The 26,091-nt window shown below is 38.1% G+C and overlaps 1 protein-coding gene across 1 annotated transcript in view; it reads right to left on the bottom strand.

Annotated features, from left to right (window-relative positions):
* The window catches only part of LOC137252021 (uncharacterized), a 490,237-nt gene that overhangs the window by 7,960 nt on the left and 456,186 nt on the right, over nt 1-26,091 (bottom strand). The window contains exons 12-13 of the mRNA XM_067787158.1: nt 22,705-22,734; nt 3,103-3,294 (exon numbers count right to left, since the gene is read on the bottom strand). Coding sequence (XP_067643259.1) covers nt 3,103-3,294; nt 22,705-22,734 — 222 coding nt within the window. The remainder of the gene's footprint in view (nt 1-3,102; nt 3,295-22,704; nt 22,735-26,091) is intronic.

Here is a 26,091-nt window from a genome sequence, read left to right as displayed (position 1 = left end):
GAAGATGATGGTGTCTTCCTTTGCTTTGCCATGACTATGATAATCAAATCATGTCTTATAAAGCTTCTTTCTATGTTCTCTGCAACATGCAACCGAAGTATACCATGCAAACAGCAGACAGTCTTTGAAATCAACAATAAACTTATTTTTCACATTTGGGAGGACTGGAAAGATCGCCAGCTCGTTAAGAGATTTTACTTTATGGTTTTCACTGATATATCAGAAATTCCGTAGTGTCCAATATTATGTATCCGTTATCCACAAGAAATCCAACAATTTCTGTTTAATGCAGCCTCTTCGGGCTCTACGTTCAATACCGACGGCATCGAGAAAATGAGATAATTTAGAACTGGTCTTGATGTCGCAAGAGCGGAGAAGGTTCATACGCTGCTGGAATAACGAACCGAATAATAGCTAAGTAATAGTTAGTTTGCAACAGTAGTCCTACAGAGTCTGCAAAAATCGGTGGCTGCTATTTAGTCGGCTATGAAAAACTCGCTCGCAGTTTACTACGCCAACTACTTCTTCCCATTGGAGACTCAACAATTCTTGTTTTGGTTGTTATTGGATGTGTGAGTGCGATACTGATAAGCGTTCTTGTTGACCGCTACTTACATCATATTGTTATTCACTGCCACTGTTCAATCACAGAACACAATATTGTTGCGACTGAGAAGTTACAATCAAAAATCACGTTTATCGAAAATCACTGAGGTGCAAACTCTGCATATGTTTACTGTTGGTCAAATGTTAAAGATCACCACGATCACAATGATAGAGTTTGCGCGGACAGTTAATTCACGGCCGCTATCACGACAACTACGAAAAAGACCAGAGGCGTAAGACTACAACTTGAGGCAAGCTCCGTCTGCTCATTTCCACCTAATTCTAATGTACGTCACAACAGGCATGCCTCTCGAATAAAAAGAAGGGGAGAAACCACCCTCTCGTACCCCTGTTTAGACCCATGGTCAAAAAATTGGTTTTGGCAGACAATTAATCGGATGGGTGACATAAGGTCAACGGCCATAACACCAATTGACCCTACGACCACTTCAAATGGCCAAAAAGTCAATCGAAGTTACGACCATATGAAATAATCACAAAGTCAAGTTTTAAATGGCTAAAATGTCTACGATACTGACATTATTACCATTCTGTTTTGCCCAATGGTTATAAAGTCAACTCTTTTTCCCAAGTGGCCGTAAAGACAATTACTTTGTTTCGCATCTCCACGCATCAAAATATGAGCAACTGTTGAATTACAGTTGCGTAGAATTGTTTTCGATACATTTTTGGTTAGTCGAATAAATATACATTTTTATTTCATACTAGCAGGCCCGCAGAGGTTGCTCTGCCCTAAATTTGGTCTATCTGCATACATTTTAGTAGGCTTTTTCCGTCTGACTCTGCCCTCCCCCTCTTCACTTTTTCTTAATCCTTTTATTCACTCCTCCCTCCGTCCTTTTCGCTTCATCTATCTCTATCTTCGTCTCACTCCATCTCTTTCTCAGTCTCCTTCCTACTTTTCCCTTGTCTCAAGTTATTCTCATTCTTCTTCATTCCAGAGGGTGGTATGTATTTTGTTCCAGTCCCAGTCCCACTCCGAGTCTCAGTCCCAGTACTAGTCCTAATCCCAGTCCCAGTCCGCCTCTGGTCTACTTCCCGGAAAAAAGGATCATAAATACTAATATAGGCAAATTTATATAGCAAATTTCAAGCAAACGAATAGGACGTATGTAAATACGTATGTGGTTATTATTAATTCATGGCTTTATTTCGGCTTCGCATGCATATTTATCAGTTTTGTCAAGTTGATGCGATTAAATCGTATATCACAATGAAAATTACTTCAAAACTCTCAGCAACAGCTTTCATTTGATATCCATATTACACACACATTCTAGGGATATCCGGGTCCACGTGTTGGCCTATATCTCGAGATGCTAGTCACTCAGGGGTACAAAAAATACCCGTATCAAAGTACTCATAAACAGCTTCCATTTGATACCCATATTATACAAACACATTCCAGGATTACCTAGGTCCACGTTATGATCTCAAGACCCTAGCCACAACGGGATAAAAAGTATCCTATGTCCGTCTCCTGGTTCTAAGCTACCTCTCCACCAATTTTCAACCAAATCGGTTCATCCATTCTTGAGTTATAAATAGTGTAACTAACACCACTTTCTTTTATATACATATATAGATTTTCGGATACGGCGATCTTTTTCTTATATTTTGGTTCAATTCTAGTGAAAAATCGGACAAAAAACTGGCCCAATGATGGCCAGAGAGAAAATGTGGAATAAATAATCGCGCCCAATATTCCAAATTTTCGCCTGCGGTTGGTCACTAGACCATTTGATCTTATGGCTATTTGAAGAGGTCATAACGTCAATTGATCTTATGTCCCCCTACAATTAAGCGCTATACGAAATTTTAGCTAGTTATAAAAATTTATACAGTCCTTTAGATTTTGGCAAAAGAATAGGTTATATCCCCAATAATTTGTTTTCAAACTTCGCCTCAAAGAATTGAAAATAATTACATTACGTTAATGCACTACTGCATAGCTTTCATAGCAGAATTGAAAATGATAAAATTCCCTTTACATCCAAAGCATTTCGAAAATTCAAGATTAGATAACAAATTTTATTTTAAAAGCAAGTTATTTGTAGAGGAACTTAAAAGCTAATTACTTTTGAAATTACTAGGAAAGTAATTATATCGCTCTCTTTTAATCACAATAATTTATTTAAATTTTCATATAATTTAGTTAAAGATTAATATAATTTTTTTCCATTTTAAATCTTTCAGATGTGGAATACAATAACGCATTACCACTTACAAGTAACTGACGGCAAATCAAATAATTTGTAACGGAGTCAGGAAAACTAATTACTTTTGAAATTACCACGTAAGTAATGAACTACTTTGCTCTTTATCAAACTTATTTATTTCTATCGACAATTTTTGAGCTTCTGCATAAAATAATTCAACTTTACTAACAATTACTAAGTAATGCAATTGTAATGCTAATGCATTTAAACTACCCCAACTCTACATTTAAATATACACTAAAAAACCCATATTTACCTCCAATTGAAAACCATAAAGCGGCAACACTTGTGAAGATGTTCCAGTAAATGTACCAAAGGGTGATGTAGTGAATTCCACTAACAATTCTGGACCGCTTGAAACTGCTGCCGGTACTGCTTGCCCACCGCCACAAAATTTCAAAACGATTGGGTCACGTGTTGTGTAGCCATCGTAGACAGTCACGTAGTCCTGGAAAAATAATGAATTTAGTAATTATATGAGCAGAAGTGCTGATGTTGAAATGTAATTAAAGATATTGAAATCGATTAAGAAAAATTGCGATAGAAAGAAAGCGACAGAGGTAGAGAGAGAGCATGAAGACTACATAGAATACGTGGTGGGTGGGAAAAACACATTTTTGTGCTTGTCTAAGTTATTACTTTAAGTAGTGTGGACTGCAAGTTAGAGTAATTAAAAGTAATGAAACCTTTGAGCAGGGAGTTACAAATAGGAAATACTTTAATACAAAACATCAAATGTGCAATGGGGGAAATTGAGTTATAAAGTGGCGAAAACAGTATCTAATTCCTCAATAAGTAAAACGTTGCTGTTGGAAGAAGTGGATAGTAATAAGATGCAAAAACTGTAGCTATAGTTAAAAAAGAAAAAGAGCTGTTGTCTTAACGGGATTTCTACTTAATTACAATAATACTTAAAGGTACTTAGATTTATCTGTACGTTTGAAGGAAACAATTATAAAAGCTAAAAAGTTATAATCCAAACAACCATGTTATTTCCAATCTGCGTGACTCAGATATGCCACAATTTCCCAACAACAGGCCTTAGAGAGGAATAAGCCAAAAAATGGAGCTAAAAGGTCGATGGGTGATGTTGTTTTCTGTTACCACTACAAACACCCCACTGTGCCAGGAGTCCTAAGAAAAAAAAAATTGAACACTTGCATGACTTCATTCGGGAGGTATGTAATAGACTCCCGAAGGCGTAAGGGTAGGTCGAAGTGGCAGCCGTGAAGGCAGACATAGGCCATTGACATTGGGCCCGTTGTAATACCAAGAAAACACAACCACACCTTTCTGTTTTGAACTATTTTGACGACCTGATAAAGACTGCCAAGTCCTTGATACCATACTCCTCAAGAAGCGCCGTCTTGCGCCACTTAGCGCCGGGCAGTTGCAGATGCGGTGATACACAGTTTCCTCCTCTTCATCTTCGTTACAGCTTCTGCAGCATCTGGACCCGACGATTTGAAGGTTTTTTATTGCCCATTCAATGTTGGTATTTGTCACAAATCCTGGTACCTCTCGCCCCGTATTCGGATTGTAGACGTGATTACATACCTCTTCCGCTTCATCTCTTTTTGGAAGTGTGTGTTAAGTAGTGCCTCAAGAGACTTCACTACTGTGTGACCATTCGCCGTTGCCCTTTTTATCAGTACCTGGACTGCATCTCCCTTAGATAGAAATTTCCTCAGTCTCGTCGTTTCGGTGGAGCATTCTATGTCGGCACAAAATTTCTTCCACGAAACCCGCTTTGACCTGTTGATTTCACGTTTATAGATCCTGAGCAGAGCTCTGTATTCGCCCCAGCACTCCTCACTTTCCGCAAATTTTACCAGCTTATAAACCTTTTTCACCTATCCTTTAAGAAGACTCAGCTCCTGGTTTTTTCCGAATAAGTATGTTCTCTCCAGACTGCAAGCAGTAGAACTGGGTACTGGGTAACTTTGTTAGGCGTTTCGTAATCAGGGATAGAACATTATTCTCTAACTGGGCGTCTGCTGATCCTTTTGGGCGACCATTTCTTGGCTTGTTCTTCACTTAGACTTCCTTATAGTGCAAAACCGTTCTTGGTGCAGTGCCATAGGATAATCCTGTGAGTTTTGTCAACTTTTTAAAACTAACCTTGGGATTATTCGCCCAAATGTACAACATTTTTTATACTCAGTTGAGCAGAGCTCACAGAGTATATTAATTTTGTTCGCATAACGGTACACCGTAACGGCATAAACTAATCGACATAGATATAGACTTCTATATATCAAAATGATCTGGGCGGAAAAACGAATTCATTTAGCCATGTCCGTCCGTCCGTAAACACGATAACTTGAGTAAATTTTGAGGTATCGTAATGAAATTTGGTATGTAAGTTGCCGGGAATCTCAGATCAAAATCGGGCTATAACCACACCCACTTTTTCGATATCACAGATTTCGAAAAAACCGAAAAAGTGCGATAATTCTTTACCAAAGACGCAGAATAGAAAATTAGTAAAATGTTGGACAATGGGCGTGGCACCGCCCACTTTTAAAAGAATCGATTTTAAAAGTTATGCCAGCTGGATTTGGCACTCGTTGAAGACATCATGATGAAATTTGACAGGTACGTTACGCCTATTACTATATGTGTGCTAAATAAAAATTAGCAAAATGATATGACGAACACGCCCAGTTAAAAAAATGTTTTAAACTCAAATTTTAACAGTATATAAGTAAATTATGTCAACATCCAACTCCAGTAATGATATGGTGCAACAAAATACCAAAATAAAGGAAAATCTCAAAATGGGTATGGCTCCGCCCTTTTTCATTTAATTTGTCTAGAATACTTTTAATGCCATAAGTCGAACAAAAATTTACCAATCCTTGTGAAATTTGGTAGGGGCATATATTCTATGACGGTAACTGTTTTCTGTGAAAATGGGCGCAATTGGTTTGATGTCACGCCCAGTTTTTATACACAGTCGACCGTCTGTCATTCCACTCGGTCGCTAAGACGATAACTTGAGCAAAAATCGATATATCTTTACTAAATTTAGTTCACGTACTTATCTGAACTCACTTTATCTTGGTATTAAAAATGGGCGAAATCCGACTATGACCGCACCTACTTTTGCGATATCGCAAATTTCGAAAAATTAAAAAAAAAATGACATAGTTCTATACTAAATACGAAAAAAGGGATGAAACGTGGTGATTGGATTGGGTTTTTGACGCAAAATGTAACTTTAGAAAAAACTTTGTAAAATAGGTGTGACACCTACCATAGAAGAAATTAAAATAGTTCTGCAGGGCGAAATCAAAAGCCCTTGGAATCATGGCAGGAATATCGTTCGTGGTATTACATATATAAATAAATTAGCGGTACCCGGCAGATGATGATCTGGGTCACCCTGGTCCACATTTTGGTCGATATCGCGAAAACGCCTTCACATATACAACTAAAGGCCACTCCCATTTAAAACCCTCATTAATACCTTTAATTTGATACCCATATCGTACAAACACATTATAGAGTCACATAGAGTTACCCTAGGTTCATTTTCCTATATGGTGATTTCCCCTTATTTTGTCTCCAAATCTCTCAGCTGAGTATGTAATGTTCGGTTACACCCGAACTTAGCCTTCCTTACTTGTTTTCGTAGCTCTTCCTTCTTCATCATTTTCCTCTTTGTTGAAGGCTTGACTTCCAAAGCTTATATATTGTAACGAATTTGCTGGAATTCCTCTTATTTGCAAACCTCTTCTAACGTTCGAATCACTGAACTGTTGAATAAATCACTCCAATATTCGATAATGCAAAATGGTCTACCTTCAAAATAACATTTCTATTGCTCAACAGATAGCGTGCTTAATCAAGGCTGATTCTCGCGCCTCTACTGTTGCTGCTTTTATACTGTGCGGTTTCCTCGTTGACATATTTCTAGGCGCTTCCATTTCCAGAACTTACTAGTTAGTTATCAGCTATAAAATTACTCAGCTGTAACTACAAATGCATGATTTTATAGTTTCTCTCATACCCTATGCGCGTATATATGTGAGCGACACTTGCACAACCATTCCATACTTTCGGGAGTATCTCAGATATATGCATGTGGTTGTGCGTTGCTTCTCCGCTGCGTGTATGGACATATGGGTAGACATAATGATTGATTTAATGATGTGCATACAAGTCACTGCTTAGCATCGGCTTAGAGATGATAGTACTCCTTAGTGCTGCTAGTATTCGTCACAATATTTTTAAAAACTTCAATTCAGAAATAATTAATTCAAAGCCTACTATGTCTTTAGTAAAAAACTTGAAGGGTGTTCTAAACTTGCACAGCATTCTGTACCAATCCTTAAACCATTCTTAATTTGAGAAGCATTAGCTCGCTATATTAATACTAACTGTCACATAAAATATAACGTATTAATCAATCTTAAATTGTGTTCAGTGTCATTTGAAATATCACGGTACATTCCGCCACCTACGACCTTCATCACTATTAAATGAACATGTTACGCTCATTTTCCATTCGATTGACAATCCACCTGTACACATAAATTAATTAATCGCGAAATTGTTTGTTCATTTCAACCCTGGTAAAAAATCTAATTTATATTCGAAACAACAAAATTTGAAACGTAAACGATTGCATTTTGTGGTTGTGTGGCCAAGCGACAATGCAAACGTTTTAATTTTATGTATATTTAAATGAGTGCATACCCTGCAGGAAAATAATGCTCTAAAAATATCGGGTAGTATTAATCTAGGTCAACATTTCGGAGTTTTCATAATAGTTGGCTAACTGTGTCCTGTTTAATATGTATATTTTAAAAAGCAACAGATATTCATTTCACTTTTAAGCCAAATAACCACCAACATTCGGCATTTAATCACCCCTCACCAGGTTCAATGGACAATCAAATCTTTCGACCACTTTAAACCTCCTGGGTCCAATAACATGTCTCCCGCAGAATTACTATTTGTCCTATGATCTCAGAAATCTATAACGCAGGTTCTGCCATATTCCAAGAAGATGGACCGAGGCAGAGATGTTCTTCATATCTAACGGACGACGAGCTTCACACACAAGGCTAATGGCTTCAGCACTGTAAGTCGTACGACCTTTCTTCTGAAAACCATGGAGAGCTATTGGACGTGCACATCAGGTATAACATGCACATGGGAAACCTTTCCAATTCACAACAAGCGTATCAAATCTGGCGAGACGGCACTCCACGCTATCACCACTAACATAGAGAGAAGGGATTGCATTCAAGGACTTCATTCTAGGCATCCTTCTCTATATAAAGTGGTAGCGATTAACAACGTTGGTCCCGTGCAAGCAGCCTCAAAGTGTATCCCGTGAAGACTGAAATGGTTCTATTCACCAGTCGCTATGAACTTTCACCAAAGTGGTTGTACACCGCGTTAGATAAATTCATCTTATTCTATGGCATTACAGTTTGTTGGCCGGCAATCTAAACAACCAGAATAGTCAGCAGGATGACTAGAGTGCAGCGGTCAGCCGTAATGCCCTGTAGCCATGCCACTATTCTGGTAACCACCTTGAAAAACTTTCGTCAACTTGATTGTACTATTCCGACCCTTCCTTTAGACAACAAATTTATCATAATCCCAGAACGACACGAACGGGATTATATATCCACTACATACCCATAATTCACAGCAGATCCGCGAAGACTGCTCCGTGTAGACGGCTCCAAAATTAATAGTGATGTGAGCACCTTCCAGGCAGAATCTAAGAGCCATGAAAGAGGCTGCTAGGTGGCTACTATCTAAGAATATCATGTGCGTTGTAACTTACTCCGTCAGTCAAGCAGCGATCAAAGCTCTTCAAGGCAGGCGCACTGCCTCAAAGCTAGCAATAGATTACAGAATTCAATAATTGAGCAACTCTCACGATGCACCATAGTGGGGATGTGGTGTACCGGTCACAGTGGTGTACTTGGGAAGTGTGTTACTGATGAATGAGAAGGGCCACTGAACAAACTGAAACAATTCAGTTAAGTCACATCGCTCCTTCTCTTGTCACGTGCAAACACCGTCTCATGTCTGTATTTACCGAGAAAGCCTATATCAGACGGGCACTGAAACACACTTGTGAGGTGTCTCAACATAAATGATAACTCAACTAGGTTCCTTACCAATCTCATTCGTCTTCGCTTGAGTTCATTAGTCGGGATATAAATGGGACACTGCCTGATGCGAGTACACGGCGAACGTATGAAAATTCCAACGAATGACTTCTGTTGAATATGAGGAGTAGGTAGAGAGTGTTGAGCATTTCGCCTGCAGATGCTCGGCTCTAGCTTCGACATGCATGGAATGTCTGAACAAGCACTTCATCAGCTGCTTAGCAGAGCTTGGCTCTGCTGAAATTGAAGTCATCCTGCGCTACATTAGAAAGACAAATCGGTTGAAGTTTTGAGGTATTTAAAAGATGAAAGGCATTAGTTAATTCAGTGGTATCACAATAGGCCAGCTGACCTAAGTGTACCCCGCGACTTTTTATGCATATTATTATGCAGTGCACCATTCTCCACCATTGATGTTTTTCCTACAGGGTGTAATTGTTTTTATCCATATGTATATATCCTATATATATATAGCTCGGCCTAAGATCTCTTCGGAGGTTATCGCGCCTTACATTTATTTACTTATTTATATATCCAATGGTATGGTAATAAGTCATTCAACACTTTTAGCTACAATTTAATTAATCTTTGATACCTAGCATTAAATTCTAAATTAAAACTTTATTGGAAATATGTGCCATATATACATATGTAGCTCCCTTGTGGCTTTACTTAATCTCGGCTCCTCGTCCGTGTCAAAGTACACTGGGTAACGTGAGCTGTCCAGGTGCAAGGTGCGGAAATCATCCCGTATGCATCTAGACCCGTGGTGGAAAAAGAGGGAGTCTTGGGGGAATTCACGTAATTCGTCACGTAAACACACTTCCATTAAACACAAAATGAGACCACCGTGTTGGCCGTTGTCAACTGCTGCGAATGAGAGCCTTTCGCCTCTCAGCTGTTCTAAGAGGCGACTTAAATACCCAGATGGTTCAAGGGGTTGTGTAGTGCAACCATTTCAAGGTTGCCAGCGTAATTTATAGCTTCTCCAACCCAATTGTCCACCTCACCTACCCATGGCGAATCCTGTTTCCTTAGCAGCAGCGGCTCTGGCGACCGCAAGGTTCTCATGGAAGTATGGGGGATGGCCTAGAAGGGTCAATGTGGTCCTGTTAAATGGTACTCGATATGGTTGGGTTTATACTCTGATGGTGCTTGCTACCAAAATGTACCGGATTTATATCTTGCTAAGGACCACTAACATCGAAAACACGTCCCAAAACCATCGGAGAGTGTTTTTACCGCTACAACAACAGACCCTCGTCTCCATCCGCTTCAAGGCGTCATGCCGCAACAGATCGATGAGGCAGTCAATGCAGATAAACTAGAAAGTATATACCGCTATCCTCGTCATAAAATTTAAACCATACTCGGTGATTCTGGTCTTTGGTCCTACACCTAGAAACCTGAGCCTCCGTGATGCAACATTTCGCAATATGTTGACTTCGGTAAACTCCATCGCACCATATTGTCCCAATGTCGATCAAGACAATGACTTTGTGACCCAAGATACTCAGGCACCTCTGTGCAATGAGGAAAGTGCACACAGTAAACCAAATAAAGTTTTACCGTCGAGAAGATGTACAGCTCAATATCGTGTGTGCTTAGTGCTTCAGATGCTGGCTGATAGGAGTAATGCCCGAAATTTCTCCCAGAAAGTCCTGTGGCTGAAAAAAGGTTTAAAGATCAAGTTCTTGTAACCGAAATACAGAGCTTGTTTAATTAATTGAGGGCTTTCCTGTCTTTATATAATCGTTTGGGACGAAGTGAAAATCAAAAAGCTAAAAAAAGGCAAAGGGGAAAGGGAAGGTTCAAGAAAGAGGGAACAGGGAAAGAAAAAGTGAAGGATACCGAATTGGATGGAACAGAAAAAACATTGAAGGGAAAAAGAAAAGAGAAATATGAGGGGGAGACGAAAAATGAGATAGGACAAATTAAAAAGAAATGGGAAGGGAAAGGAACATGTAAAAAAGATGAAAGTAAAAAGATGAACGTTGTGGAATATAATGGGACGGTAAAAAAGCAGAAAAGAGAGAAGTGATGTTGATAATGATGACAATGGTGTTGTTATATGTTGAGCATAGTTCTCTGAGGAAGATAAACCAAGGAAAAAGATATGGACAATGGAAAGGTAAATAAGGCCATAATGAGGAAGAATAGCGTTAGGCTTTTTACAGTTACATTGCGTTTAATGTCAAAGCTGAGATTATTACGCTTTGTGCTTATGGCTGCAGTTAAAGTAACGGTTAGGTTGTAGGTTACGGTAATGATTATTCTTGCGCTTACGGCAGGTGTTATGTTGGCAGCTACTCTTACTATTACTACTATGGTTACGTTAATTGCAATGGAAAAACTAGAGGTTATAGCTACTGTTTGCAATTGCTATTTCGAGGGTTATGATTATTATTAGGGTAAGGCTTGTGGTTATGGTGAAGGCGTCGCTGGTTGTTACCATAACCAAACTGGTACAGTTATGGTTAGATATGGTTGTGAATGCGGTTACGCTAACGTTTAAGGTTGTGGTTACGTTTTCAAGCAAGAATATTTACGGCCACGTTGATGTGTACGTCTATAGTTACGGGTACGGTTACCAATTCACTTATGATCACGGTTATAGTTACGGTTATTGTTACGTTTACAAATTGCTGTTACGGCAACAACTAAGGTTATGGTTATGTACGGTTTCGAATAAGAATATTTACGATCACGTTGATGTGAATGCTTATGCTTATTGTTACGGTTGCGGTTACGATTAAACTTATGATCACGGTTTTGGTTAAGGTTACGGTTACGTTTACAGTCATGGTTATGATTACTGTCAGGATTTAAGTAGTATTGTTACATTATGGCTAAAATTACCAGTATGGTTATGGTAACGGTTACCGTCTGCATTACGGTAAACGGTGTGATTACGGTTTAGGTTACTTCTGTGGCTACTGTTAAGGTAAATATTTTAATTACTATTACAATTGCGCTGAAAGATAAGTTCACGACAAGAGTCAGCATTATGGGTACTGTGGTGGTTACAGTGACGTTTCTAGTTACGGTTACGAATGTCTTAGCAGTTATGTTAACCGTTACCGTCAGTATTACGACTGCCTTGCCTGCTACGGTAACGGCTACAGTTCCGATCATTTTAGTTATTCGGTAGCACTTGTTTTCCACTACATTTCCATCAAGGGTTTGTATTCAATTATAAATAAATATCAATGAACGGACTTTTCTGATTTGCTTTATCTAATACTGATTAGATAAAAGATAAGCTAAAAATTAATCGCTTAAACTTCTAACAATTCAATTTATTTAAAAAATTGCTATTTCAAAATTCATCTTTGCACAATCTTTCATCTTTACTTTGAGTACTTAATTTTAATAATCCCTTCATACAACCACACCTTTGCAAAGTGTTTGGTAGTTTAGAGTTGATGAAGCACCAAAAAAATAGAGCGCTAGATGAAAAGAGCCCATCCATGACTGAACGTTAACCGAAAGACGGCAATTAGCCGTTGTGGCTGCAAATTCTGTGTGTAAGCAAGAAAGCAATGCATATCTATTGGTATAAGCTCTTCAAATTGCAAGAGCTGCTTTCTCGGTCCTTTGATCGTCATTTGGCATATGTAAACGTATGAAGGATGCACCAAAATGTGACTGCTGGCATGGCACTAATGTTGATGACTGTTGATCTGCTAAGCGCATTGGACAGTGGGGCAATTGCTGCTGGCTTGCTGTGTGCGGTGAATGCAGTACTATGCCGGCCATCCATCAAGTTTTATTGCTGAATGTCCAAAATTATACCAACTGTCATTATTCACACATGTAGTGTGAAAAATGGTGGCTCAAAGGGTATTGGAGTTGAATGAAAGGGCGGAAATACGGCTATAATATTTGGAAAGTGCCGTAAAGATAAATCGGTTGCGGGTACATACTGCTTCTTCGTCACTGAAGTTTATTTTAAAGTTTCTCAGGCGTTGCATCGGTGAACCTCTCCACACTGAAGCGGTTTATAGTGTTTTAAAATACTGCTATATAGCTCCGTTTAAAAAAAGAAAAGGCGATGGTGAAGCGAAAGGCCTGTCCTGGATTTATATTGGCCTGAACCCTCCATGGTTCCATTCATTTCACAGCTTCTTCTTGTCTGAGTAACTTAAAGATAAGAAAAATTGGGATAAGAAAAAGAGAAGAACAGTAGGGCTCAATTCCTCTCAGTACTCGGCTGAGACGGTTAGTTATCTGGAAGCTGTAACTATTTTTTGAACTGTTTATTGTTTTGTAATCGGTTACTTATCTGAATTCAATTACTTATTTTTACCTGTTTGTATCTTTAGGACCGGTTATTTTTTTGTATCTTTAGAATTGTTGTTTTTTTTTGCAATTGTCTACATTCTTGGAACCGGTTCTTGTTTATAATTGTCGGTTTTTTTATGCAACCGTCTATGTTCTCGAAACCGGTTACTTTTTTGGAAAGGGTTATTTTTTGGAACCGGTTACGTTTTGGGAGATATATAACCGATCTGTACGGTTACTTTTTTGAACTGTTTATTTTTAGAACTATTTATATTTGGAAAGCTTGCACTTTTAAGAACCCGGTTCGGTTTTAGACTCTTCCTACGATTATTCTCTTATGGTGGCGTTCTGTCCCGTTTGAAAGTATGAATGATTCACCAAATAACACTTGCAAAAAATATCAACTGAAGTTACGCTTGGTGTAAACCCAATGCCAATGTCTATCATCAATAATTGCATAATATGTGCCATATATACGAACTCGTGTCGGCCTTAACTAATCAGTACATTTCTTAGAAAACGAACCACTTTCAACGGCAAACCTAACTCATCCCTAACTTAAAGGTCTTCTGCCTTTAGTCCTAACAGAAAATAATATTCGCTTACGTATGATTGATGGGTAACACTGAGCCCTACATACCTACCTTCAAATGATTCGAATGCCTAACACTGCAAAGTACAAAACAAAAGGACAACTAAGAACATCTGCATAATATCACTTGAAAGTGGAAGAGCTTAGTTCAGTGAGCCTTAAAGTGATGAAAAAATTAAAATCGTAAAAAAGAGTTATCCAGTTAAGAGGAATGCATAAAATCGCAAATCCCCAAAAAAGGGTTGCACTGCTGCTTATACGACGAAGCCATTAAGGGGGAAAGTAAACACGTTGACTTAGGAAACTTCGCGCATTGACCAACATGCATCCCCATTTTTATGCTACTCATACCCCATTCGTGCTCAAATGCTAACTGGAGCAAATCAAATGCGAATAAAAGTGCTAAAAAAAAAGTAAAAACAAGTAAGGAAGGCTAAGTTCGGGTGTAACCGAACATTACATACTGAGTTGCGAGCTATGGAGACAAAATAAGGGAAAATCACCATGTAGGAAAATGAACCTAGGGTAACCCTGGAATGTGTTTGTATGACATGTGTATCAAATGGAAGGTATTAAAGAGTATTTTAAGAGTTTGCCATAGCTCTATAGATGGACGCCATTTAGGGATATCGCCATAAAGGTGGACCAGGGTTGACTCTAGAATTTGTTTGTACGATATGGGTATCAAATGAAAGGTGTTAATGAGTATTTTAAAATGGCGTGGGCCTTAGTTCTCTAGGTGGACGCCTTTTCGAGATATCTCCATAAAGGTGGACAAGGGGTGACTCTAGAATTTGTTTGTACGATATGGGTATCAAATGAAAGGTGTTAATGAGGATTTTAAAAAGGAGTGGGCCTTAGTTTTGTAGGTGGACGCCTTTTCGAGATATCACCATAAAGGTGGACCAGGGGTAACTCTAGAATGCGTTTGTACAATATGGGTATCAAATGAAAGGTGTTAATGAGTATTTTAAAAGGGAGTGGGCCTTAGTTCTATGGGTGGACCACGGGTGACTCTAGAATGTGTTTTTACGATACGGGTATCAAATGAAAGGAATAAAGGGTTTTAAAAGGAAGTGGTGGTAGTTGCATATGTTAAGGCATTTCGAGATATCGACCAAAATGTGGACCAGGGTGACCCAGAACATCATCTGTCGGGTACCACTAATTTATTTATATATGTAATACCAAGGGCTTTTGATTTCGCCCTGCAGAACTTTTTCATTTTCTTCTACTTAATATGGTAGGTGTTAGACCCATTTTACAAAGTTTTTTCTAAAGTTATATTTTGCGTCAATAAACCAATCCATTTACCATGTTTCATCCCTTTTTTCATATTTGGTATAGAATTATGGCATTTTTTAAATTTTTTGTAATTTTCGATATCGAAAAAGTGGGCGTGGTCATAGTCGGATTTCGGTCATTTTTTAAACCAAGTTAAAGTGAGTTCAGATAAGTACGTGAACTAAGTTTAGTAAAGTTATATCGATTTTTGCTCAAGTTATGGTGTTAACGGCCGAGCAGAAGGACAGACGGTTGACTGTGTATAAAAACTGGGCGTGGCTTTAACCGATTTCGCCCATTTTCACAGAAAACAGTTATCGTCATAGAATCTATGCCCCTACCAAATTTCACAAGGATTGGTAAATTTTTGTCCGACTTATGGCATTAAAAGTATTCTAGACAAATTAAATCAAAAAGGTCGGAGCCACGCCCATTTTGGAATTTTCTTTTATTTTTGTATTTTGTTGCACCATATCATTACTGGAGTTGAATGTTGGCATAATTTACTTATATACTGCAAAGATATTAAATTTTTTGTTAAAATTATACTTTTAAAAAAATTTTGTTTAAAAAGTGGGCGTGTTCGTCATCCGATTTTGCAAATTTTTATTTAGCACATATATAGTAATAGTAGTAACGTTGCTGCCAAATTTCATCATAATATCTTCAACGACTGCCAAATTACAGCTTGCAAAACTTTTAAATTACATGCTTTTGAAATTGGGTGGTGCCACGCCCATTGTCCAAAATTTTACTAATTTTCTATTCTGCGTCATAAGGTAAACCCACCTACCAAGTTTCATCGCTTTATCCGTCTTTGCTAATGAATTATCACATTTTTTCGGTTTTTCGGAATTTTCGATATCGAAAAAGTGGGCGTGGTTACATTCCGATATCGCTGATTTTAAATTGCGATCTGAGATGAGTATCCAGGCACCTACATACCAAATTTCATCAAGATACCTCAAAATTTACTCAAGTTATCGTGTTAACGGATAGACGGACGGACAGACGGACGGACATGGCTCAATGAAATTTTGTTTCGATACTGATGATTTTGATATATGGAAGTCTATATCTATCTCGATTCCTTTATACCCTTACAACCAACCGTTATGCAATCAAAGTTAATATACTCTGTGTGCAAAGTACGCTGAGTATAAAAAAATTAGAGGGATTGAAGAACAAGGCAACTGGAAAGCCGCTGACAAAAAATATGTGAAAATGATGGTAAAATTTTATACAACACAACCAAGAAAAAAAAAATATGCTAAAAAATTCAGCAGGACAAAGTTTAACAAATAAGAAGCCATTAGGCGAAAAACTTTTGCCAAAAAATTGAAATATGGAAGAGTGTGAAAATCCCAAAAGCTGTTGCAGACCTCCATGGCTGCTAACTTCGATATGAAAGCGGAGGCGTATAAAATTGCTGCGCAGCTGGACACCACTCAGGGACAAATGGTGCTCATGAATATGATGAATTAGTGTGCTTAAGATTCGCGGTAGATACATTGCACAGCGCCCACAACATTCGCAAATGACCATTTTGGCCGTTGAGGTCAACACGTGAGCATAAGGATGCTTTAAGCGGATCAACGCATACAAGTATAACTGTATGAGCGTATTTATGCATCTATGTTGTATAAGTATTGCCAGTTTGCCGCTATTGTACAAATTTGGGAAATTTTTTCTGTTCGGTAACAACGGAGAGGTAAAATTAGGTTAGGTTGAATGTTAGCTACTCCGATAGGAGAAGCTCAATTTGACAGCATGCTGGCGTCAGAGCATAAGATAAAGGTGGCGTATGTTATAGCTACTTAGAGAATAGATATAGTTGTGAATGAGACCGATTCCTAACCTGGACAAATCATCCGACGATCCGCGCGAGCCTTGTCCGAAATACTACGCCAAGTTTTGGCAAAAGCTGGATAATCAAGATTTTCCATCTTTGCAAAGATATCCTTAACGGAAGTTCCAGGAAAACTGCTGTTTCAATGGTGCTGGGACAGAAAGAGATTGGTGTTAAAGGCGTTGGCTCCACGTTGCAATTTATGTTTTGCTAGAGTGATGCGTGTCTTCCTGGGAAGTCTGATTTCCTCTCTTGCTAGTTGTGGGTATTGAATGCTAAGAACGGACCTTGTAAGGCATTTATTTATCCGCATAAGACTTTTCCGACAGTTTTTGGATGAGGTTGAGGGCCTGCATATGATTTTTTGGGTTTAAGCGGCGGAATTTTTGTGTGCCGGTCAGCAGTTTCTTGCAGTGTGTTTCTTTTAAGATCAAAGATTAAACAAAAGTGAGAATAGGACACTACCCTGGTTTTTTGGTGGTTATGGTGAAGAGGCTCCATGATTTCTTCCGAGTTTAATAAGACATGCCGAATGTAATCGCCATTGATACATTCATCGGGGAAGGAAGAAATCTCAGCAGACCACACGCCTGTCGTGAAAGGTGATTTAAATAACACAAAGTTTCGAGAGGTAAAAAATCATTCCCAAGACAGGCGGCCTATTACCGTAGCGTTTCGTATTCAAAAGAGCAAAAAACTTTCCATATCCATAACATTCCCTAAAATTTCGGGAAGTGTTTTTCTGGTAAAACATCAACATTAACCCTCATTTGATAGTGACGCGCCAGAGTCCCAATCACATTTGACAGAAGAGATTTCAAATAAAATAAAAAAAAGCAGGACAACTTCCTTTTAATTTTTCCTTCAAATTGGCGGGACGGGACCTACATGTTTTACGCCGACTGCAAGCAGATGAGTTCTCACTTAGAAGCTTTTCATGGCGCAAATACACTCGGTGCAATCGCCAAACCATTGTCGTGGGGCGACCATGCTTAGACAACTTTTTTCTAATTGAAAAATTTGTTTCGGAGCACGCTACCACCACACCACGGCGGCCACCAGAAGAAGAGATTTAGTGAACCCAATAATATCAGCAGACCATATGCTTTCAGTTAACAGTAATTTACCCGAAGCTTCGAGGGCTAAAAAAATAGTTTCCCTGCCAATCAGCTAGCGGTAGTGGCGGTGATAGCACCCGAGCATACCGAGTTATATCCGACCAAGGACTTCCCCAGATAAGTATATTTCCTCAGTCCCCTCTTAAAGAAAGTACTGGTTGAAGTTTGGAGGAGGAGGCAGTTGCCGGCATGCAATAGTGCTTCCTGTCTGGGCCAAAATCGGGCTTGACAATGCCGAGCCGATTTCATATAATGGCCCTCCATCTGAGCATTACCGTCTCTACACTCATCGACTGCTGGCAAGTGTCGAAGTGGCGGTATAATAGCGAAATTCCAACAGGAGGGATGGTAGCATCGGATAAAATATTCGGGGAAGATATTTCCTTCTACAGATACATCTTTAAGGATCGTGTTAGTCCCCAGCAATGAGACTAACAAAACATATTTAAGATAATACGCCTTCATCTGTACATAACCGCCTCCACACTCGGAAATTATTGGGTAAGTAGCGGAATGGAGAACTGATATGTGCATCGTATAGTTAAATAGTGAAGCTCATGAAAGGTTATTTCGCACGTTGGTTGATCACTTGCTACTCGCTGCCAAATACTATAACCAACATATCGGCTATAGAATATGTATTACAGAGCCCCGACTTCTATGACTTATGTATGCTTATGTTAATGTCATCTTAAATTATTTCTTTGAATTAGGTTTAGTCTGACGCTTACGCCAATGAACTGAAGATAGTTTGTATGATTAAATTTTGCTAAAAAGACAATACCCTGTTAAAACATTATATATATATGTACATACGAGTTTATTATATTATTACATTAGATATATAAAGATATGTGTACAAGATAAGCACAAGCATACACGTGTGTTTAAGGGTTGATTGACCACTTGGCTAACCACAAATCTGTCATGCTTTCTATTATGTATGCTTGTGTGGTTTTCAAGAGCGTTTAGGTGCTAAATAATTCATTGCTTGTATTGATTAATTAGAAGGGAATGTTAAAGTCGACCACGGACAGATCAAATACATGTTTGTAAACAGGTTCAGGTACATATTTAAATTAAGGTGGCTCTGTCAACAAGATGTGTAATTTAAAATAAAAAATATGAAACTGACTCCAAATGTGAACACCAGCAGAATAGACGCCTTGTTCGATCTGTGTCTTTCAACTAAGTAGGAATCTCCCACTTAAGCTGTTGCCTTAACCCGAGGACGTTGATATTCTTATCATAAGAATACCTAAATACGTACTTTATATCGTGGTCGAGGGCTGCCGGCATATATTTTTTCGAGCTCACCACAGAAAGAGTCCTTATTCTGCTAATTCTGTTCATCTGTTGGTACAGATAAAGGAACGATATATTGTAGAACATGTAAAACTGGCTTAAAATACAGATATTGGCAATGAAATTCATTTTTAATCTCAAAGCAAACCCCATCACATAGCTTTTTCGGTTCTTCGGCTTCTTGTATAGAGACGGTCACTGAAGAAAGTGACCCGATCGGGTGCGATTCCCCTTATACACTGCTCCGTCCATAACGTTTAATGTATGGCGATGTTTTTGAGTTTGTAAGCCCGTTGCTATTCCAGACCCTAAAACGCCATTTGGTCGATTTTCAAGCTTGGCTGTCTTTTTTTTTCTTCCACTCCCTCTGCTTAACCATTTTTCTAGCTCTTTATTTCTCCGTTTCCTTTTGCACTTATTCCCAACTACTCCCTTTTTATTCTTCTTCACTGTCCTTTTTCTCACTTTTCGTCCTGCTTTACTCCTTTCCCTCTTCCACCCTCTTCCTTCCGCTCGCTCTCCGGTTTCTTGCCTCGCCCCTTCAACATGCCCTGCTTGGGTTAGGTCAGTTTTTCTAAGCTGGGCATAGCAGGTGAACCATTTCAACCACTTAGTTTTGGTGACCGTCAAATCTCCATGACAGTCGAGCATTGGATCATCGATTGCCTGGTGGTAGTCCTGTGCTTGACACCGGGCTTTACAATGCTGATCCAAATCAAAACTGTTTTGGAAAAAGTTCAAACGTTTGAAAAGGGTCACATTAACATCGCATATACTAGTATGTCGCCTGCCCTGTTATGGTGCAATGGCTCCAATGCTAAAAATAATTGGTTAATTTGCAACCGACTATTCTCAATCGCAAATTACGCTTTTGCATTTTCATTTGATGCCTTCTCATTTTACAACACACTATTCTCGTATCGAAGTGACGCTTTCACATTTACAATTAACTTTTCTCATTTGCATTTAACGTCTTTCCATTTTCAACTGACCGTTCTTAATCAAAATGATTATTCTCAATTACAATTAACGCTCTCGCAATTTCATTTAACGCTTTCTTATTTAAATGTAATTATTTTCATATCGAAGTGACACTTTCGTATTTACAATTGACTTTTCTCATTTCCATGTGGCGCTTTCGAAATTTCAACTGATTATTCTAATTTACAACTAACTATTCTCAATTACAATTGACACTTTTGAAATTTCATTTGACGCTTTCTCATTTACGCCTGATCCTCTATGTTAAGCTTGATGACATAACGTACAGTTACTGAGTGCGATCAAAATCTGTTCAGTTTTTTTTCGGGGAGAATTATTGCTATGAAGAGAGGGAAATGATGACGTTCTAATATGTTCATGTACATATGCACATTAGGGTGGTACTTAAAAAATAAATTAACCTTTTTTTCTACGCAACGTGCTTTGCACACTATCTTTGATTGGATAACGGTTAGTTGTTCAGGTATAAAGGAATCGAGATAGATATAGAGTTCCGTATAAGAAAATCATCAGTATCGAAAAAAAATTTGATTAAGCCTTGTCCACCCGTCTGTACGTCCGTTAACACGATAACTTGAGCAAACATTGAGATATCTTCCCAACAATTCGTTATACAGGATTTTCTGGACCCAGAATAGATTAGTATTGAAAATCGAACGAAACCACTTTTATCGAAAATTTAGGAAAATTAAGAAAAATGAAATAATTCCAAAACAAATTCCGCTAAGCTAATAAAATTTGGTATGTGGATAAATTCCAAAAACTTTTGGAATATGGGCGCGGCACCACCCACATTTAGAAGAAGAAAATTTGGAAATAAATCAAAATCTGTTAAAGATATTACATTAAAATTTGGCAGATACATTATCCTTGCCAACTTATATGCACTGAGTGAAGATAATACAAATCGGTTAAGAACCACGCCCACTTTCATATAAAAGATTTTTAAAAGGGTCGTGGATGAATAAAATAAGCAATATCTTTGCAAAAAAAAGCTTTATATCAATGATGTTTCATTACTAAAGTGGAATTGCAACAAAAAAAAAAGGAAAAAATTAAAATTTTTGAAAATGGGCGGGGCACCTCCCCTTTTTTGAAAAAGCAATTTTCGATGTCTCGGTAGCCATAACTCGAAGAAAAATTAACGAATCGTAATAAGATTTGGGGCACAGCGAGAAATATTTCCAGTAAAACGGAACGGTATCAGTTAAGGACCACGCCCGCTTTTATATATAAAGGTTGTTTAAAAGTATCGTAAACTAGAATATTAAGCTATTTCTTAGCGAAATTATAGTTTCGTATCACTTACCAAGTTTTATTTAAGAGACGTTTTTTTTAATAGGTGATGCCACGCCCCTATTCCGATCAAACACAACATATCTAGACCCTCAAAAAAAAAAAAAAAAAAATAAACCCCCTGTAAGAAAATTCTAAAAAGTAATTTATCTGAAACGAACTGTACAATTGAAACTCTTGCTAAGTATATAATCTCCGGTTACACCCGAACTTAGACACCCTTACTTGTTTATTATAACTCTTTCAAGCGGTATTACAGCAATCGAAAAGTAGAAGTTTTGGTCCCGATGAGAAATATTCAAGGCTTGCCGCACACAAGTCTAGCCTAGTAGTATTCATCTTAACAGTCTCCATTTAGTATCAATGTCACGTATTAGCCGTTTCTAATCAGGACCAATCTTTATGTGTGACATTTTGGACCTAAATAGGTTATATCGATTATTTGATGTATACCACCCTAATGGACATACGTTATGTACAGTTATAGGAGTATGTAACGCTAAATTGGATTGTATTAAACTGCAAAGAGAAGTACTCAGGGGGGGGGGGGGGGGGTGCTGGATAGCTTTGAAGTTTGTGCAAATAACTGCGGACAAAAAAGGTTAGAGTAATTTAGGTATGTGCAGATATCATTTGGAAGAGATAGCCAGAATACAATTTTTTTTTTCAATTCAATTAATATTAACTATATTGAATTTCACGGATTTAATTTAATGTAATTAATATGACAAACAATTACAGGATCAAGCAGATTGTATGCTCTATCTACTGTTTTTAGTGAATAAAATTAAAAATTGTTTAAAAATATTTTAATTTTCGAATAATGTAGTACTTTAAATTGTTATTAAGCTTAGCTCTTTTAAATTTATTTTCATTTAATTTAGTTCTACGGTACAGTTGCTACTTTCATCTGCTCTCAACGTTTAAATCGCTACAAAATTGCACATTCGCATAAAAATAAAAAAAAAGCAAAACCACTTGTAATTACCGTTGATTTCCATTTAGGCCTTAAGCTATCCTAAATGAGCGTAATAGATTTAAAAATGCATAAAAATATTTATTACACAGTTTTTTTTGCAACACTTCAAAATAGAGAAAAACTGTGTGATGCAGCTGCCGAAATGCGGCTGCCATGGCGTATGAGTAACTATTTATCTACCGGGTGTCTAATATGGACGTGTGTGTGAAATTGTTAGAATGTAACGGAAAAAGTTTAGGTGACTTTGTATCTGCATTATTGTATAGTTGTATTTAAGGTTTATAGGTATTTTTGTTACAAATGCGAATTTTACGGATAAACTGAAAACTCTCAAAAAAAAGAAAAATTGCTAAAATCCTTAAGCTTATGCTTGTACAATCCTCATTAGAGATTATTTAGAAAATATTAGTTTAATTTTTTGTTATGATTCCCATGTTAAATTTTGCAAAATTTTTAGCACAATACTCTCGTAGCACATCTTTTACGCATATGTATGTATATAAGCTATCAAATGCATACATGAAAGCATATTCTCATGTTTATCGCTCGTTACTCTTTCACTTGTTTGTTTATTATTGTTTTTATTATTAAAATTTTTGGTTGACAAGATTATTGAATTTTCAGCTCAGCTGATATGCAAGCGCTACAAAAGCGTCGCGCAAGTAGAACACAAGCATATAATTAAAAACTCAACAGTTTAACGATGCCCTAAAATATGCTAACAACATACAGCAGCGGGCACGAAAATAGCAGTAACATTTTTTATCAGATTTCGTCAATAAAACTCTTCTCTTTCTATTTTCCATAATTTACGAAAAAACTTATATCCATTTTGTAACTGAAAATATTGAATCCAATCTCATACATGGTTTCGAACAATTTCGGAAATTCGAGAAAATTTTGCAAAAAATTCGAACGTTTTACTTACTTGTGCTCCGTGATCGAATCGGCAATCGTATGGTAGAAGCATACGTTACTGGTCGTATGACCGGCAATATTTGTATTGCGACACTATCATATCGTAGTTTGAGGCAGAGAGCAATAGATTTGACGGAAAAGTGTTATATAAAAAAATAAATGTAAGGCGCGATAGCCTACGTAAAGATTTTAGCCCGGACGGGACCTATAAGTTTTATACCGCCTTCGAAACGGATCTGCAGGGCAGACGAGTTTTCATTAATTATTTCTAATGGCATTGGAATTTTGACGCCTTCATCCAATTGAGGCATACACCTTCGTGCCAAGAAGCAGAATTTTAGGCCAACGACCCGCATCAACAAGCCTAACACGGCCAGAGTAGTTGAGCTAAATCTTGTGGGATTCCCCAGAGGTCGAGTCGATGAAATGAAATCATGTATACGTGCAGTTGTGTCCTCTGATAACAGAGTCGGCGAAAGTAAAGAAACAACATTGCCGTTTGTGCCCGGTGTACTTAAGTGGCCTGATCCCTTATTAGGTTGGCTGCTGAAAGGAGGTATGACCGTTCTGCTTCACTTACTGACAGGAAATTGGATAGGAACTCTAGCTGGAGGTCTTGCTACTGTGGTGGATTTTCTTCATGAGTGTCGTGCTTCTGATGCCAATTCCATTCGTAAATAATTTTCAAGCATATAGAGTTGTTGATCTTAGTATGTTTCTATTATGTTTACAGGTAAACTCCAGGTTATTAATAAACACAATCATCAGCGCTGTGGACACTGAAACATGACGCACACTGGGTTTAGATATAGGTTATGTTGATAAAGACCTCAAATAGACTAAATGTGTCCATAGTGTTGCCAGAATTTGTTTGACGACCAAACGGAAGAATCCCAATGAGGTACCAGGATTTATGTTATAGAATAGCTCAGTCCTCTTGGCAAATACTAGACGTTTTCTAGGGCCTAGCTTAATTGCTGCCTCGATATATGGCAACTCTGCCGCCACTAATAAGTGCAGCCTTGACGAGCGTAGGACAAGATAACAGATAGATGTATGGTTCGGCCTGAGCGAAGTTTTTTCCAATGCTTCTTTACATTCCAGAACACTTCTTGATAAAGTACTGTGTGAGATTACTGCCTTAATCTCCGCCTGTCTATCAATATATATATATTGACGCGACTGCAGTTTAAGCACTCTTCCTCCAGAATTTCTGCTGCTTCCTTCACTGCTATAATTTCCGCCTGAACGACGCCACAGTAATCTGGCAGCTTGTAGGATCTACTTCTTTGTGGATCGACACAGTAAACCGCAGACCGGACCCCTTCAATAATTTGGAACCATTCGTATACACATGTATAGTATGTTCTGCCATTTCTTCACCCTAGCACCAACCCTCCGGCTCGTTGTGGCCCCAAGATCTCTTTCGGAGCTCACTGCTATCTATACTGCTAAGGCCATATGGCCTACACTTAATCTGCCCCGAGGCCTTAAGCTCTGTTGCGGTTACTAGCGCGATGTTTTTGACCATTAGGTCTGCAGGTGGGGTGTGTAGAATAGCGTACAATGCTGCTGTAAGGGCAGTTTTAAGGGCTTCTGTTTTGCTTGTCATTGATACTCTGCATAACCCCTCAAGTTTTTTGGTATACGTACTTTTTGTATGGCTGTCCACCAAACAATAACTCCATAGCTAAGTATGGGTTTCACAATCGCGGTAAATACCCAATGAGAGAGTTTAGCATCCTATATTTTTTTCGAGTATGTAGCCCAATCAATTTTAGTCTCACAAAGTAGAGGTTATAGGTCACTCAAAATTCGCCCTAATTTTTTTTAAATTTTTTCGGAAGAATGTTTGATATTTTCTTCCAAAGTCCCAAAAAAATAAGAACGTTCAGTGTTAACACTTTTCGGAGTAATATCAAAACTAATTTCGGAGTAAACGGTATTGTATTGAGTAATGATAGATGCGAACCGCGAGACGCAGTTATTATTTTATTTTTTTGTATTATATTACTATAATTTGAACTTTTTTTAGAACATTTTTACAGCACTTTTTGAGGAATGAAATTTACCAATTTTGGCTTTTATAAAGAACAACAGCACATAAAGCGCAGTTTTATCATCAAATATAAAAAACTCGTAAACCTAAAATATAAAATAACCAATAAATACAAGGTGCGATAACCTCCGAAGAGATTTTAGGCCGAGCTTCTCTTCCAATTTGCGTCGCGCTCCTTTTAATTTATCCTACAAATTGGCGGGACGGGACCTACTTGTTTTATGCCGACTCTGAACGGCATCTGCAAAGCAGATGAGTTTTCGCTGGGAGCTTTTCATGGCAGAAATACACTCGGAGTGCTTGCCAAACACTGCCAAGGGCGACCCCGTTTAGACAAATTTTCTTCTAATTGAAAAATCTTCTTTCTAAAATTTTTGATGTTGCTTTGCATGGGGCGTGAACCCAGAATCCTCGGTTTG

The sequence above is a fragment of the Eurosta solidaginis genome, chromosome 5 (genome assembly GCF_040869045.1).
Source record: "Eurosta solidaginis isolate ZX-2024a chromosome 5, ASM4086904v1, whole genome shotgun sequence".
NCBI classification, from domain to species: domain Eukaryota; kingdom Metazoa; phylum Arthropoda; class Insecta; order Diptera; family Tephritidae; genus Eurosta; species Eurosta solidaginis.
This window is presented reverse-complemented; position numbering and strand designations above follow the sequence as displayed.